Consider the following 16,875-nt stretch of genomic DNA (forward strand, 5'->3'; position numbering starts at 1 on the left):
CAAAATTATTTCACTTCTAGAAGCCTCAGCTTCCTTAACTGTAAATGAGATTAATAATACCTACTCTCATAGAATGAACAAAATAATGCATGGAAGACACTTTGCTAGCACACAGTAAGCCCTGATAAATGGTGGTTGTTACCACTATTACCACCAGCTCTGTGTATATGCAAATGAAAGCTAATGAATTCAAATGGTTATTTCTTTTCCTCTTTGAACAATATGAAAGTCAGCACAGCCCTGGAGAAGATTATACTGCAGAGCAGGAGAATCAAAGACTACAAATTATCCTGTCCCCAAACCAGAAACTTTAGGCTGCTGCTTTGACAACTTAAATTCAGCCCTTTTGTCGCTCAGCCGGCCCATTTTTTCAATTGGCACCTCTACATTTTCTCCTTTCTTGCCATTTTATCTCTAAAATACATTCATTTTGGAGTTATCCTCACTTTTGGCATTGCAGTTGTCACCGATTCGAATATCCACGCAACAGCGAGACACTAAACTCACACTGTTTAGTCAAAAGAAACTCTGAACGTCTGTAAGACACTACTGGTGGCATTTTAAAAATCCCACCACAATTCTGGAATAAGTACCAGGGTAAATAACAACACAGCCAGCTGCTCTGTCTGCTGCTGCTGCCTAAAACATCCCCTGCTTCTGAGTTAGTATGCAGTGCCTTGGAGTAGAGGAAGAGGGTAGCAACAGAGAGCTGCCCCAATATTTGTTTAATTCTCTACTTCCAGACCAATCTCAGGCTCCACATCATCCAAGACAAGATCCCTCTACTGAAGGGTAATCTACTTCAAACAGGAACGTGCTGTTAGTAAAGGCAATTTCCCCCAATTAGGGGAAAAAAACACACCGTGTTTTTCGTCTCTTTGTGTTAAGTTTCTGGTAGCTCCAAAAGTAAATATTCCATTTGAATGCAGGCTTAGCTCAAACTAGAGACCTAGAATGACAGCATGCAAGTACATAAGCACTTAATTGAAGGTAGTTGGGGGTGTGGCAGGGGACAGGGACCAGAAAAGAAGGGGCGTGGGAGGAGCTTAACAACCAAACAAAAAACTCAGTTTCAACAGGTACTTTAGAATGACTGACAGCACAGAGAACCTAGGGTACAATAAGAAGGACAGACTGGGGGAGGAGGCTCTGTTCTCAACCAAGCCTGTGCCACACATTCGTGAAAAGAGGGGGCATGGCTTGTAGATATATAGTTTCCAATACCTCTCTCTAGCCCCCAAATCTTAAGTTTCTATAAAAAGTTGATAATTTTAATAATATTGTATGTGGGTATCAGATTCTCAATGGATACATTAGTGGGTCCCAAACCTAGCTTTTCATCAAAATCAGAGGGAGAGCCTTTAAAAAGTAGTTTTTTTCCTGCTACCTCTCCACCAGCTCCCTGTCAATGCCTCAAAGACAAAAAGGAAACAGACCAAAAGAATCTGATTCGGTAGCTCCCTGTTTTGTGCTACAATCTCTGTTCTAAAACCGTCTCCCCAGGAGAAGATAATGGTCATCCCAGGTTGGACTAGTCAAAGGAAGCCCATGATGAAATGAATTCTAAAATCTTTGAACAGTCACCATCCCCCACCCAACCCCTGTATTCTCTGTCAGTTAGAGCAGATTTTTAAATACTAAATTTTCGGGGCGCCTGGGTGGCTCAGTGGGTTAAGCCGCTGCCTTCGGCTCAGGTCATGATCTCATGGTCTTGGGATCGAGTCCCGCATTGGGCTCTCTGCTCAGCAGGGAGCCTGTTCCCTCTCTCTCTCTCTCTGCCTGCCTCTCCATCTACTTGTGATTTCTCTCTGTCAAATAAATAAATAAAATCTTTAAAAAAAAAAAAAATTTTTTTAAATACTAAATTTTCTAAAAATCAAATCCAATTTTACCTATTACAGACTTGTCCCAGCAAGCCAAAGTTACGAGGATTTAGGTTTCTGTAAAAATAACTTGGTATGAATATGACTATGGCATTTTTTTTAAGACTTTATTTATTTAATTGAGAGAGAGAGAAAGGGAGAAAGAATGAGAGTGAGCAAGAGAGAGCACAAGCCGGCGGGGGGGGGGGGGGGCAGAGAGAGAAACAGACCCCCGCGGTGAACAGGGAGCCCGATGCCATGCCCAGGACCCCAGGATCATGACATGGGCACAAGGCAGAAGCCTAACCCACTGAGCCATCCAGGCACCCCGGCATCCAAAGTATTTTATAAAAAATTTTGGTAGCCAGAAACCATATTGCTCCTAAAAAACCAAAACTTCTGCTAGAAAGGTGGGCAAATAAATGAACAACAAGAAAAAACCAGCCTCCATGTTTCCCTGAAAAGGTTTGTTGTAACAGATTCTGGAATCAGCTGCAACAATATTGCCTGCCAGGTTTGGGAAAGAATAGGGGGAAGAAAGAGATTAACATTCACCTCTAGGTGATAACAGTGCTTCCCCGTTCTTGAGAGAATGAGACTTAAACGCTGCAAGCTATTGTTGATACTGAACTCATCTTCCTTCCTATAAACCTGGCTACAGGAAATATACAGGCAACAGGGTGCTGGGGGAGGAGAACAGGAAAGCCCGTCTCCCCTCCATTTTCAGATACATAAGCAACAGCACCATCCTGAGCCCAAAGGGGAAAAAACCAGGCTATAAAAGTAGGAGCTGATGGGAAGATATTAACAGTGAAGAAACATTAAGGAATGACTTCAACATACTTGTTTTCAATCAATTAAACAAAAGATAAATGATCAAATTGTTGTTCAGAAGCATTATCCTTGAAAAAGAGTTTTGTTCCTCAATATTCTTTACATTGTCAACAGGGGTGAATGCGATCGCAAACACTCCATTTCTTGATTGACATTTCTTCCTGCATCCCACAAGAAAAGCCAAAACCACACTAATTGAGTGCTCAGCAAAATGACACACAAAAAGTTCACTACCGCTGAAACGTTGTGGAAACACAGTAAAACTCTGATGACCATGATGCTATTTCTACAGGAAAGGAATGGAGAAGAAATGTGTACATTTACTATATTCATACCTAACAACCCTGCAAGGCAAATATTATATTCCTATTTTACAGACCATGTCACTGATGTTCAAGATGCTCAGTAATTTATCCAAGGTCACGGCGACTTAAATCTAAATCTTAAGGCTCCAGTCCTTTGGCTTTTCCACGGCAGCCTTCCTTGTGCTTATGCACGGGGCGATTAGCCAAACACCCAGTGGTGATTCAGAGTAAACAGCAGTTGTTCTTATACTCTTAGATATACTTAACTGTTTATCACACGATGTCATGAGATCTTAAGAAGAAACTACACTCCATGGAACACGGAAACTGGCAAGTTTTTGCCTGACTTCAAATAAGGAGAAATAAAAATTCTATGCAATTTGGAGTTTGCTATTTCATGAAAGTTATGGAAATCACTCAAATCATTCATGTAGAACCTTGGTATAATCCGACTATAGTATATAAGACAGTGTTTATGTAGTTTATCCTAATGGGACAATGTAACACACACAAACACACAAACACTTTTGAAGGGGAGCGGACAGAATTTACACACTAAAAATTGATATAATGCTCTCCAAAGGGCTAGGTTGGTACTACCAACAGATACAACAACTCAAAATTCACTAAATTAAAATATTATGTTTTTCATCTTTTTTTCATTTCTGAACACACAAACTGTATTTTTAAATACAGCTAATACTGCATTTAATCAAGAACTCTATTAAATGTACTTGCTATATAGTTACGTTTAGCAATATTTTAATGAAAATCTAAATATATTTTCCATTTCTTCTCTTACTAAAAGCTAAGTCACTTGTTTTCAAATGTCCTTCAGTTTTCTCACATTGTCCCTGCTGTTTGCTTTGAATCTTACATTAATTATAAGCCAAATGACAACCACATACCAAGTGCAGGCCCTGTAGATTCCCCCATCATATCAAAGAGAAGGATTATCATCTTTGCATTTCACCTGATCTCCTGAAATTAAATGAATAAACATGTGGAGAAAAAAGTGTCCTTTGGAACTGAAACACTGGCTTCACTAATCAAGGCCATAATTATTGAGGAAACATGTATTAAATTCTGAATTCATGCTATTTCACTTGATGCAAGAGTTATAATCAGACCAGCAGAGCATGCAGGAGCCATCTGGGTGCCACACAGTTGTAAAGACAAATCCTGAGAGCAAGGGCACATTGACCTTCCAAGCACCACGTCACTGCACACTTTGGCATGTCTGTTCTCCCCTTCTGATTTCTTACCATTCTTCTTTGAATAAAGGAACACTGTGATCAGGAGGTATGAAACTGATGTAAACAATAAAATATACCACGCCTTGAAAGCTTACTGTACTAAAACATTTCCTAACTATTTTAACTATCAATGAATTTGATTTCACACTCAGTTTCATCTGCCCCACCTCCTACCCCAGTCATGCCTTTTAAGGAATCTCTAATGCATCCAGGAATCTGTCTTTCTATAGCTTAAATTTCATTCGAGAAGTCAACACTCAATTAGCATTCCCACTGTGCCGAGTATTTAAGACAGAAAGCTGACTTCTGGGCAATGACGATGATTTGAAATTGGTGCAGACCACATCGTTTTTCTGTGAAATTGACAGTACCGAGCTGAATACAAGCAACCAGATAATCATGAGATCCCGTCAGTCACTCTGATTCCTCTGAGGCAGCAGGTTATCGAAAATTGAGCCGAGTGATGTAATACGGATCCCAGACAGTGTTATGAGAACAGCATAGATGATTTCAGTGAGACTCATTATTTATTCATCACAAGGTCCAATTTGCGTGTCATTTTCACTGATGGTATACTGAGTTAACTGGCTGGAATTCAGTGCTGATAGAGTATTTTATTCTGGATTGTAAAAAGGACCATTTTGAAAAATGTTTCTTCCTATAAGAAGGAATGCAAAACAAAGAGGCATTTTGTAATTGTGACCATTCACTGTAACAACATTTGATCATCGTTCAGCAATACTAGAAGAACGGACACTGGAGAAAGCCCTAAAAGACTCCCTGTTTTTCTCATCAAGAGTATATAATAAGATGCTAGATACTATAGAGTAAAAAGTAAAATAATCTAGTCTTCAAAAAATAACTGCCCCCCCCTTTTTTTAAATGCTAAAGAACAAGATAAATGCTTGCAGGAAACACTCACTGAATGAACTAAACCTCCGAAGTCTGATTCTTAAGTCTAGTCTCATCACCAAAGGGTCCCACTCTCAGGTCTGTTCCCAGGGAAGGACAGAGAAGAAAATCTCCCAAGGAGCAAAACGGAGCTAGCCTGGACATTGCCAAACTTCTCCAACATACCACTTACCATTCCACATACCAGTAGGAACACAAAAACATTTAAAAACCATGCAATGTCTGCCAACATTGTTGGGGCCACAACATATCTTAAAAGGTCTGTACATCATTATACACACTAGCTCTCTCAACATACCTTTCTAACTCATTTTCCTCTATAAATTCATGCATTCTATGTATCCGTCAAAACCATTGTTCAGTGGTCCCATAACATCCTGTGAGTTTCCCTCTGGGCAATCCTCATGCTCTACCCTCCACTTTCCCTTGCCTCTCCAATTATAAATGTCTCTATCTGAACCACCCCTTCGGGTCTTGCTCAACTGTCTCTGTTCCTGAAAGTGTCCCCTGATCCCCTTAGCAGAAAGTACACCCCCTCCCCTTCCTCAAGACTGCCCTAGCTCTCCCAAGGCCTCCCTTTATAACCTCACCATCTTCCAGACTGAATTTCAGTTCTGCATTTACATGCACTACTCTCGCCTTCCTAGCATACTCTAAAATGCCCTCACAGGCAGAATTCTGTCACTGCGTCTTTGAATCCGCATATCACCTAACACACTGTTTTGTACAAAGATGAATCTTTGAAAAAACAACAAAGATAATGTGTGACTAGATCACTGTTTCATTAACACTCTAATGCAAACATTACATGAACTTACAAGAGTACTCAGCTTCCCAATTTCACTCAGCTTGAACCTAAACTGTCACCAAAATACAGAATCGTCTTAAATCAGCTGAGCAGAGAAGCCAACCTGCAGAAATAAAATACCTTATTAATCTTTGACTTTTTGAATTGTAAAGTATTTTTGAACCTCAACTTTTATTTGTGGTATTATCTGGTTAGCAGTGTTGGCAGCTGTTCAAAGTTTTAAAGTACTATAGGTCATGAATATTAAATGCTACAACAAGTTTACTGGGATGAAATCCAAATTCATTTGTAAGTACATGACAAATAGTCAGCCCTCCAGTTTCAATAATGCTAGAAAATACTGTGATCAGAATCTGAGTATCTTGCGATATCTGGATTCTCACAAAGTCAAGTGTAAGGCAAGCGAAGAAAAAGAAAATCATAAGAAAGCGGGAACACTACTTGAAGTAGAGTGGCACAGATGTTGATTGAAGAAAATCAGAAACAGCAAATATGTCATATTTCACTCAGTACAATCGATATGAGAGTCACATCTTGAGCAAAACTACAACCTAGTCTAGAAAGCGAAGGGACAAAGCTGTAAATGAGAACATATTCTGCCAATGTCATCCCCCAGCAGCTAATCAAATAAAAAAGCACATGTGGCTTCAATGTGCTCGTACCTGGAGGTTCTGTACCTCCCTTTTCATGCCCTTCTATACAGGGGGAGTCCCGCAAACTAGATGTACAGAAGCACCAAATTTAGTGTCTTCAATGTTCCAACAGTGACAAACCAAAAACCTTCAACAGTGTATAAGCCCCCATCCTCAGAAGCCATTCTCAAGGTAAACCCTGTAAATGGTTTGGAAATACAGGATTATTTGTTTGCATTCAATCACTACACCCTGATGTAGAACCAAGCTTATGCATCACATCCAGGATAAACTTTATCACACAGGCAAACCCCACCACTCCCATCCTGCTTAGCATTAAAATAAAAAAGTTAGGGGCGCCTGGGTAGCTCAGTAGGTTAAAGCCTCTGCCTTTGGCTCAGGTCATGATTCCAGGGTTCTGGAATCAAGCTCTGCATCAGGCTCTCTGCTCGGCAAGGAGCCTGCTTCCCCCTCCCTCTCTGCCTACTTGGGATCTCTGTCTGTCAAATAAGTAAATAAAATCTTTAAAAATAAATAAATAAATAAAATAAGAAAGTTATTTCTAGACAGAGTTGACTCGTTTTCCAAAAGTGGCAATGCCTTCCCATTTCCTCTCTTATAATATGGTCTTTTCATTTTGTTTACGTGAAACAGCACTGCAAAATTTAATTTTAAGAAAAGGAAGTTGTCTGAATAATGTACATCTTAGAAGCAACTTTAGCAAAACAGAGGTAGTCATCTTCATAGAAATTCTTAAAAGATCAAACGAGAAGGGCTTCATTTTTCTAAATCAATTTGGGCTATTATTAGAATTGTTACACTGGTTTTCAGGTTTCCCTTTTTTTTCCACCTGTAACCGAATAAGTGATTATGAGGCTAATAAAGGGAAAAAAGATGTTTCCACATTAAAACAGTTAACAGATGTTAAATAAGCACAGAAAATGGCCACTAGGCAAGTAATGACTGATGTTTGGTAAGTAAGAAAAATGTTGCTTTTGCTGATTTTATTACCCATGTACCTCCCGGGATCATGGGAGACTTGTAAAAAATTTTGTGGGCAGATAAAAGTCAAGCATTTATTTGCAAGGCTAGTTTAAGTGTGTTTCAAGGGTTCCTCACCGCTCCCTCTTACTTTTGACCATATAAAACTAAGTAAGTGAAAGTCATCTAAGAAAGGCTAAAATAATCATTTGATGAAAAGGCAAGAACTTATTTTTCAACATTTTTCTGACATGTATTTCTTCCAATTCTACCCTCCAGACCCCACTGTGAAATGAAATCCTCATTGTACAAAGGGAAGAGGAAAGGATTTTACTTTAACATTTCAGGCGCATATTTTTCCAAGACAAATCTGAAAAAAGTGTGAATTCGATAATATCCTGAGTACCTACTACGTGCCAGATGGCGCACTAGATGCCAAAGATAATATAGAAAACACCTTAAATAGAATGCTGACGCTAAGTACTAGGAACATTTAAACATTTTAAGATGGCTATGAACATTCATTTTGTTCATAATGTTTCTGAAGATTTTATATTTGGTGTTTTCTTACAAATCCCCCCTAACTATTGATAACTGTATTATTGTATTATTTCGTGTCATATTCAATCATATTATTCTGTAAGTCATACTATCTCAAGAAGCACTTATTATATAAGTTAACTGTGTTTATGTTTTTTGCATATTCAGATAGTGGCTAGCACATGAAGACTCTAAGTTTTTATTAAATACTAAATAAAATGTCTACAGTATGCCAGGTCTCTACTATTTTTCACATACTTCCACGAAATAGAAAACTTACATATTTCCTTTGCAGAAATGCAAAAGCCTTTCACATAATATAAAGATGTGCATCATCTGCATCAATCTTAGAAGTTAAAAAAAAAAAAAAATGGCAGCCAAGAATTCTGGCCAAATTCAGCCATCTCAAGGATTTTGTCTGGCCCAAACAGGATTTGTCTTTAAATCAGTAACCAAAAGTAAGTAATAATAAATGTCACTGAAGTGCGCCTGGGTGGCTCAGTGGGTTAAAGCCTCTGCCTTCGACTCAGGTCATGATCGCAGGGTCCTGGGATCGAGCACTGCATCGGACTCTCTGCTCAATGGGGAGCCTGCTTCCCCCCCCCCCCCCCGCCTCTCTGCATACTTGTGATCTCTGTCTGTCAAATAAATAAATAAAATCTTTAAAAAAAAAAAATGTCACTGAAAAATCCAGAGGTCTGTCTTCTTAGGGAACTCTTCAACTCTCCCAAACGCAAACCTGTATGTTCTTATTGCAATAATAGGATGAAGAGGAATCCCCGAGGTGGGCGTAATCTTGCTTCCACCAGTCCCTTCTGTCTGGTTCTGGTGCACATTTGAGTTTGGGGGCCAGGATCTTTTAAAAGGTACAGAATTCAAGCCAACACTGTGAAGAATGAAGCTGAGTGTTACTGCTATGAGAAAAACATTACTGATGAAACTATCAAAACAGAGAGCCTTGCCCCTCTGGTCTTAATAATTTCCAGCTTTAAGAGGACCACCATTTTGGGATTTGAGTACTTGGCTAGTTCACTGCTTTGCATAATAGAGTTAAACATTTGTGCATTGGAGTTTTCTGTTTATATAAAAGCTGTGTTTTAATAGGGCAGGGAAGTTTATTTCATCTGGCAAACCATGATCCGGAGTTAATTGGTAAGATATTTAAGATGATTTATTCTTTTAAGGTTGAAAAGGACCTTCTAAAGTCTTTTAATTCACTTCCTTCGGAGTCTCTTCTAACTCACCCCAGGCATAGAAATCTATATATTATAAAGACAGAATATGGAATTTTCTATAACTTCCATATGTAATCTGTGCTAGTGTTTACAAGCCCCATAGTCATAAAATTCTAAATGAAAGTTTTTGCTTAAATATTCATGCTTCAGCTTTGGTCGATTCCTAATTCATATGCTTTCGAAAGCACTGTATGTTTAAAGACAAACAGCAGTTTATCTTTTGGCCTTCTCTTCCTTAAAATAAAGAACTATAACTTCCATTAATATTCTTCTTTCTCTCAACTAATACACATCAGGTGCCTTCCAAACACCGGGCACCCAGCTCACACTGGACGCCCCACAATTTCATATAATCTTCACAACATCTCTAAGAGAGAACACTCATGATCTCCATTTCCAGATAAAGAAGCAGGTCATTGAACTAGTCTAAGGTTACTCAGCCAGTGGGAGTTAATATTTGATTCCATTCTAAGGAAGTCATCTGACATTACATCTGTTCATTCATCTTCACACCTTTACAATATAGTAAAATCATCGCTAGACACACACAAATATGTATTTTAGTTCTAGTGATTCTCCCATTTTCTGGGTGACTTTCACATCTCTGGTCTCTACACCTCAGCTGGAAATAAGGGGAATGCCATAGATGATCTCTATAGTCCCTTGAAAATCTATACAATCTGTTACCAAAATGTTCTCACTAAGCTCACTGACCCAAAACCTGAGAATGAAACAAAGAGTGCGCTTGAGATACCAACTCCCAGATGAAGTGTTTTTGCTGCCCCGACTACTTCCCTTGCCCACATGCAGTGGCTGCCAGACAGTCTAGGCAAGTTTCCATTTGGAAACTTCTCAGGACACTGAATCTTCAAAGTGTTAAGTCCTTTCCCATGGTGTGGGTTGGGGGGGGACTTCACTCTCCATGGCTAGTTCCTTTGTGGGTGACGTTTCTCATTTTCTTAAGCAGGACGCTCGGTTACATTTTAATATCGGATAAACAAAGATAATTTCTTATTACAGCTATGTCCCAAATACTGTATGGGACACAGGTATAATAAGGATCTCTATCAGCAACTCTGTCCTTGAAATACGCTTAGAGAACTGAAAATTTCTTAGAAAGGAACTTCAGAAGGTCATAACGCAAGTCCTGAGTTGATATACCAAAATAATTTCCTAATTCATGAGACAGTAAAGTGGAAATTCTGTAGAATGTTGAACCACAATGTTTCACAGGTTATCAATGCGAGGTCCTAAAACACAGAGCGTCTATGTCCTCAACTAGACCTTTCTCTCCCAGGGACAAGGACCATGATTTATATGTATTCTTATCTACTATTTCCAGAAAATCAAGAAAGCTTACTGTTGTTGTTGATATGGTTTTAAAACAAAAATAAGATTTTTCTCCCTAAATTTTCCTGAACAAATAGTTAAAATGGATTTGAAATTAAGTTTGCCTTTCAAACTGCATCGTTTTTAGGCATCAAACTCGACCCAACCAGAGTTTTCTTTTACAGGTTCAGCATATAATTGAAATCACAGAAGAACTTCATTAACCACTGGATACTTAAGTTCCAACTGAAAGGGTTATGCTTCCTCACAGAAGTATAGCAGTAATTACCCTGCCTACTAAGTGGAAAAAAATAGTCATTTAAAAGTAATAGTAATAATAAATGTTTCTATCTCCCTCAATTTTTTTCCTTTCACTTCAATTCCTTCCCAGTTTGATTTTTTTAAAAAATTGAGAATTGAGGGCAGGGGCAGGAGGAAAAGTCACCAAAACTAGTAAACTCGACAGCATTCCTGATCAGGCTAAGTATCCAAAACCATAGCTCCTCACATAAGTGTCCAAAAGGAAAGAGGAGCTGTCCTAAAACATGACCAAGTTTTGCAAACAGTGGTCAAGTTCACACCTTACACTAGAAGGCAGAGCTAGGGCAAGTTTATTATGAATGAGAGAGAAATAGGGAAGGAGATAGTTTCTCAACCACCTCTATCTGCCCAATGCCTTCCCTTAACACACTAGCCAAAAACTGGTTCTCTTTAGGTAGATGGGATCTGAAAGCACTTCTGCACTTCTGTGACCTTCAGACAACATTGCGTTTGAAACCACTAAGGGAATACAGAAGAGCAAATATTAAGCCCTGAGGCAAAGGTCTTAATTGGCCTCAGGGCAAAACCTATAATAACCTCTTTCTGCTTTGATTCTTCTATTCTTATTCATTACAACAAGGAAAAAAGTGAAGATGATTCACTGTTGAAGAATCTGAGTTCCCATGGCCCTACAGAGAAGGGCTGTTTTCCAAAGTCAGGTCAGGAAAATACTATTAACAAATGGCAGAGGATTTCCCCTCAGTAGAGTTTAGCATCTGACTCTATTACCCGCTCTGATATTTTTACAAATACACATTACAGGCAATCTACTGGATTACAGAGAATTTGGGCTGAAATAAAGAATGAATAAAAACAAAGATTGCCTAATCTTTACCAGGCAAAAGTGCCCTTCTACCCTCTTTGAAATGATGAAAATACGTTAGGACGTCCAAGAAATAAAACAATCCATGAATGAAAGGCATGTTAGGAGGGAAAGGTCGAAAAGGACACTTCCACTTACTGAAGATCAAAACATAACTTCTTCCAGCTTCTCTTTGAAGAGGAACAAATTTGCTTTTTAAATGGGGAAAAAGGACCAGGCAAGCAGAACTGCTCAGTAACCCAATGCTCGAGCACCAATAATCACTTACTTTATAGATGGCAGGTAAGATCTGTTTCATTTTCAGCCTGTGAAAGACAAAGACGTCATAAACTGCGGACACGGCGAGCACCGTCACTCCTTGCTCCTTCCACAGCATGCTGCAGCCCGCGCACAGTCCCGTCCCCAGGAACCAGCCCCAAGTCCGGGCTGAGTAGCCTCTCGTAGAACAGTGTTTCATGTAGCACAGCAAGGACAGGAGAAAGAAGAGACTGGCCCCGACGTCGGCCCTGCCCACGATTCCCGCCACTGCCTCCGTGTGAATGGGGTGAGAGGCAAACATCAAGCCGGCCATGAAGGTCCAGTATCCGTCCCCAAGGAGGATCTTGGAGAAGCTCGTGAAGACACCTGTGACGGCCGCGTGCAGCAGGACATTGACCAGGTGATAACTCCAAGGATTCAGGCCTCCGACAGCGTGGTTCAGGCGAAAAGAAAGAGTGCACAGGGGCCGGTAGGATTTGTGGCTGCCGCTGTGGGTTAGAAGAGTCCCCCAAAAATCATTGTAGAAAATGTGTGTCCATGGAGTTTCGGGGAGAAGGTCTTGATTAGTCTTGATAGCACGGCTAAAAAACAAAATGTTTTTGTTTTTTTTTTAAATCAAATTTAAAATACGGAAAGGGGAAAAAAAAAAAAGGAACATGAAGACATTTGACCCTTGACCTAACATGGGGGTTAGGAGCGCTGACCCTCATGCAGTTGAAAATCCAAGTATATAACTCGGGAATCCCCCAAAACCTAATAGTCTACTGTCAACCAGAGGCTCTACCAGTGACATGAACAGTTGATTAGCACACATATTTTGTATGTTGTATGTATTATATACCGTACACTTCCGATAAGGTAAGCTAGAGAAAACGTTATTAAGAAAATCATAAGGAAGAGGGCACCTGGTGCTCAGTCAGTTAAGCAGCTGCCTTTGGCTCAGGTCAGGATCCCAGGGTCCTGGAATCAAGCCCTACATCTGGAATCAAGCCCTACATCTCAATGACGGAATAGCGGGAGGGGGTCTGCTTCTCTCTCTCCTTCTGCCCCTCTCCCTGCTCGTGCTCTTTCTCATGCTCTCTAATAAATAAAATCTTAAAAAAAAAAATCATAAGGCAGAGAAAAGGCTTTACAGTACTGTATTTGTTGTAAACAATCTATGTAGAAATGGACCCATGCTATTCAAACCCGTGTTGTTCAAGGGTCAACTATATGTGACATAGCTAAGATATCGCCTTCCCAGAAGCTGTTGTCATGTGTATGATGGGATCCCAGGTACACACAGGACTGGTGAAAATGAGCCTTATGTTAGGCTTTACATACAGATTGAATTCAGATCCTCCCCTTACTGCTTAAGATCACTACAATTAGGTTGTTTCTTTCCTCAAAAGCTTTGTTTAAATGCAAATACAATTGAAGAATAAATGCAGTTTCTATCAGTGGTTTAAGACTTACTGCAGCAGGGGACCTGGGTGGCACAGTGGGTTAAGTCTTTGCCTTCGGGTCAGGTCATGAATCCAGGGTCCTGGGATCAAGCCCCACATCTGGCTCTCCACTCAGTGGGTGCCTGCATCCCCACCCCCACCCCCACCTCTCTATCTACCTGTGATCTCTCTCTCTGTCAAATAAATAAAAATTTTAAAAAATAAATTTTAAAAAATCTATTTAAAAAAGTGTTTAAAAAAACTTACTGCAGCAGTTGTCAAACAACTGCCCTAAAAATCAAGTGGTATCCTGGCTTAAAATGCAGATGACAGACAGCTGGTTGATGTGAGGTCTGAGAATCTACATTTTCTAAAAGGCATAGCCCATGGGACACTAGTGGTCCTTGTGCAGAGAGCTGCTTAAAGCAAGAACTAGCTAGCTCCCCAGTAGAAATAAACTATAGGGGCACCTGGATGGCTCAGATGTTCAGCATCTGCCTTCGGCACAGATCATGATCCAAAGGTCCTGGGATCAAGCCCCACATGAGATCTCCCTGTTTGGTGGGAGGCCTGCCTCTCCCTCGTACACTCCCCCTGCTTATGTTCCCTCTCTCGTGTGTCTCTCCGTCAAATAAATAAATAAAATCTTATTTTTTAAAAAAAGAGAGAGAGAAAGAAAATAAAGAAAGAAACTTTAGATAAAATATCTGTGCCCTGGGGGAGCCTGGGTGGCTCAGTGGGTTAAAGCCTCTGCCTTCGGCTCAGGTCATGATCAGAGTCCTGAGATCGAACCCCACATAGTGCTCTCCGTTCAGTGGGGAGCCTGTTTCCCCCTCTCTGCCTGCCTCTCTGCCTACTTGTGATCTCTGTCAAATAAATAAAAAAAAAAAAAGAATATTTGTGCCCAGAGCAATGTTTCTCAGACATATAAATCATGGAGGGTGGGGGGTGACAGGGGGGAACTCGTTAACGGGTATGTGCTGAGTCAGTAGGTCTGGGGAGAGCCAGAGACACCATGGTTCTAACAAGCTCCCAAGTAATGCCAAAGCTACTGGTCCTTCAGCCATGCTTTGAGTTGAGAGTTTGAGGGAAAGTTGGGGAGGCCAGGAATAAGGTCTCTCCTTCACCCAAATGTTTCCCTCTCTCCTTCATTATAGAAAATTTCAGCCTTTCCCCACTCTGACTTCTCATAGGACTTATAATCTTTTCTACAAGTGCCTTGTGTCCTGCTTTTGAGAATTCATACTTCCAGGTTTGCATGCCTGGGTTCGCCAAACAGACTTCAGGAAAGAATAACCTAGTATCTGCTGAGAGCTCGCTTTCTGCCAAACACTGTAATTGTTTCCTTGGCTCTATCTTCTTTAATCCATAGAGTAAATGACAAAGTAGATATTATCTACATCTCTCAAGTGAGCAAATTATGGTTGAGAACTAATAATGGTTCCAAAATCACACAGTTGGAAATAGCAGGGTAGAGTTCCCCAGCCCATGCTCTTTCCACTCTGTTGCGATTCCCAAAATGTGATCTCCAAACCAATGCAAGTATGTAAGAAGCTACACGGGTGAACCTTGTAAAAGTTTTAATGGTTCTATTTATTTTAATGTGTATTTGAAAGGAAATTTAATTATCAAATCAAAGCTGGATTTCACAGCTGTTTGCTCAGAATAAGGAAGTTAAAAATTAAAAAGTCAATGTAGAGACAAATATTAAAGAATCAATGGTGCTGGTACATGTGGACAAGGTACAAGTGTTGGCATGTAAATGATTCAGTGGGGAGGATCCCTGCTCTAGGCCATTATACTCTCCAGAGAATAGGGGGTATCTGCACTGTTTTGTATCCTTAGTCCCTCTCTGTACTTATGGAACACAGGGGAGGCACAGGACTTAGAAGGACAGAGACGGTCAGGACATCTACTCCATATATAGAGACCTCTTGCCTCATCTGACATCAGGGCTTTTTTAAGGGGTGTGGGCACATGTGTAGCTGAAGACTCTATGACAGAAAACTACCTGATGACTTTGACCTCTAGCCCCTCCATCTGTTCCGCCTTTCACTGTGAGACAGGGAGAGCAAAGGAATTTCTACATGCATAGGACCAAAAAACCAGGTTGGCAGAGCCCTGGATTGAGGAAAAACATGCCCGAATCACCAGCTCTGTAATTTACCTGAGTGTCCTCAAAAACAAGAAAATACAACAAATTCAAAAAGATTAAGAAACCCATCCAAGGTGACACAGCCAGTGGAAATAACAGCATTCTGGTTGGAATAAAATGATACGGCGATGCTGGTTCTCACCTCCTTCTCTAAATTGCTTCCCTGTTGACCTCTCTGAGCTTCAGTTTCTATGAAGATAATGGTGGGGTGGTTTTGGGGTGGTTTTTTTTTTGGAAAGATTTTTATGTATTTGAGAGAGAGAGAGGGAGAGAACACAAGTGGGAGGAGGGGCAGAGGGAGAAGCAGACTCCCCACTGAGCAGGGAGCCCAATGCTGGGTTCAATCCCAGGACCCCAGCTGGGATCTTGACCTGAGCCAAAAGCAGAAGCTTAACCGACTGAGCCACCCAGGCTCCCCCCTGTGATGATAATAGCTTTACCTTGAAAGTAGTTAACAAACACTTGTAAATGTTCATTTATCTTCTATGTAGAAAATCAAAGAACACTATCTTGCCAACACATGAATGTTCTGGAGATTGAGCACAAATGACATCTGGGCTCTGGGAGCTGCTGGTGTTATTATTCTATAAAGACTGGGGTACAATGTCCAAAAACTCCCTTATTAAAGTCAGCTTGGTGCACAGTCTCTGAAATTAGATGCAATTAGGGGTTAGAATTAAAACGTATTGGGCGCCTGGGTGGCTCAGTGGGTTAAGCCGCTGCCTTCGGCTCAGGTCATGATCTCAGGGTCCTGGGATCGAGTCCCGCATCGGGCTCTCTGCTCGGCAGGGAGCCTGCTTTCTCCTCTCTCTCTCTCTCTCTGCCTGCCTCTCTGCCTACTTGTGATCTCTCTCTGTCAAATAAATAAATAAATAAAATCTTTAAAAAAAAAAAAAAAAAAAAACGTATCAACAGTAGTTGATGATTATCTTTTTTGAGCCAAACACTACGCTAGGCCTTCTACATAAATTATCTACTCATAGAAGAACAAGCTGAGTTTTCTAGGTGCTCCATAAAAAGGCTGAAGGTCTATTAAAATCGTGTCTTAAAAAATGCTCAACAGGGCGCCTGGGTGGCTCAGTGGGTTAAGCCACTGCCTTCGGCTCAGGTCATGATCTCAGGGTCCTGGGATCAAGTCCCGCATCGGGCTCTCTGCTCGGCGGGGAGCCTGCTTCCCTCTCTCTCTCTCTCTGCCTGCCT

General features: G+C 40.6%; 1 protein-coding gene across 5 annotated transcripts in view; it reads right to left on the bottom strand.

The window, feature by feature from the left end:
- TMTC2 (transmembrane O-mannosyltransferase targeting cadherins 2) overlaps nucleotides 1–16,875 on the bottom strand; it is a 437,531-nt gene that overhangs the window by 260,487 nt on the left and 160,169 nt on the right. For 4 of the 5 annotated variants that reach the window (XM_032346873.1, XM_032346875.1, XM_032346874.1 and 1 more), the window contains exon 2: nucleotides 12,107–12,677. The exons of the other annotated variant lie outside the window; for it this stretch is intronic. In XM_032346873.1, the coding sequence (XP_032202764.1) occupies nucleotides 12,107–12,677 (571 nt within the window). The remainder of the gene's footprint in view (nucleotides 1–12,106; nucleotides 12,678–16,875) is intronic. 5 annotated transcript variants of the gene reach the window in all.

This window comes from Mustela erminea, chromosome 6 (genome assembly GCF_009829155.1).
Source record: "Mustela erminea isolate mMusErm1 chromosome 6, mMusErm1.Pri, whole genome shotgun sequence".
Lineage (NCBI taxonomy): Eukaryota > Metazoa > Chordata > Mammalia > Carnivora > Mustelidae > Mustela > Mustela erminea.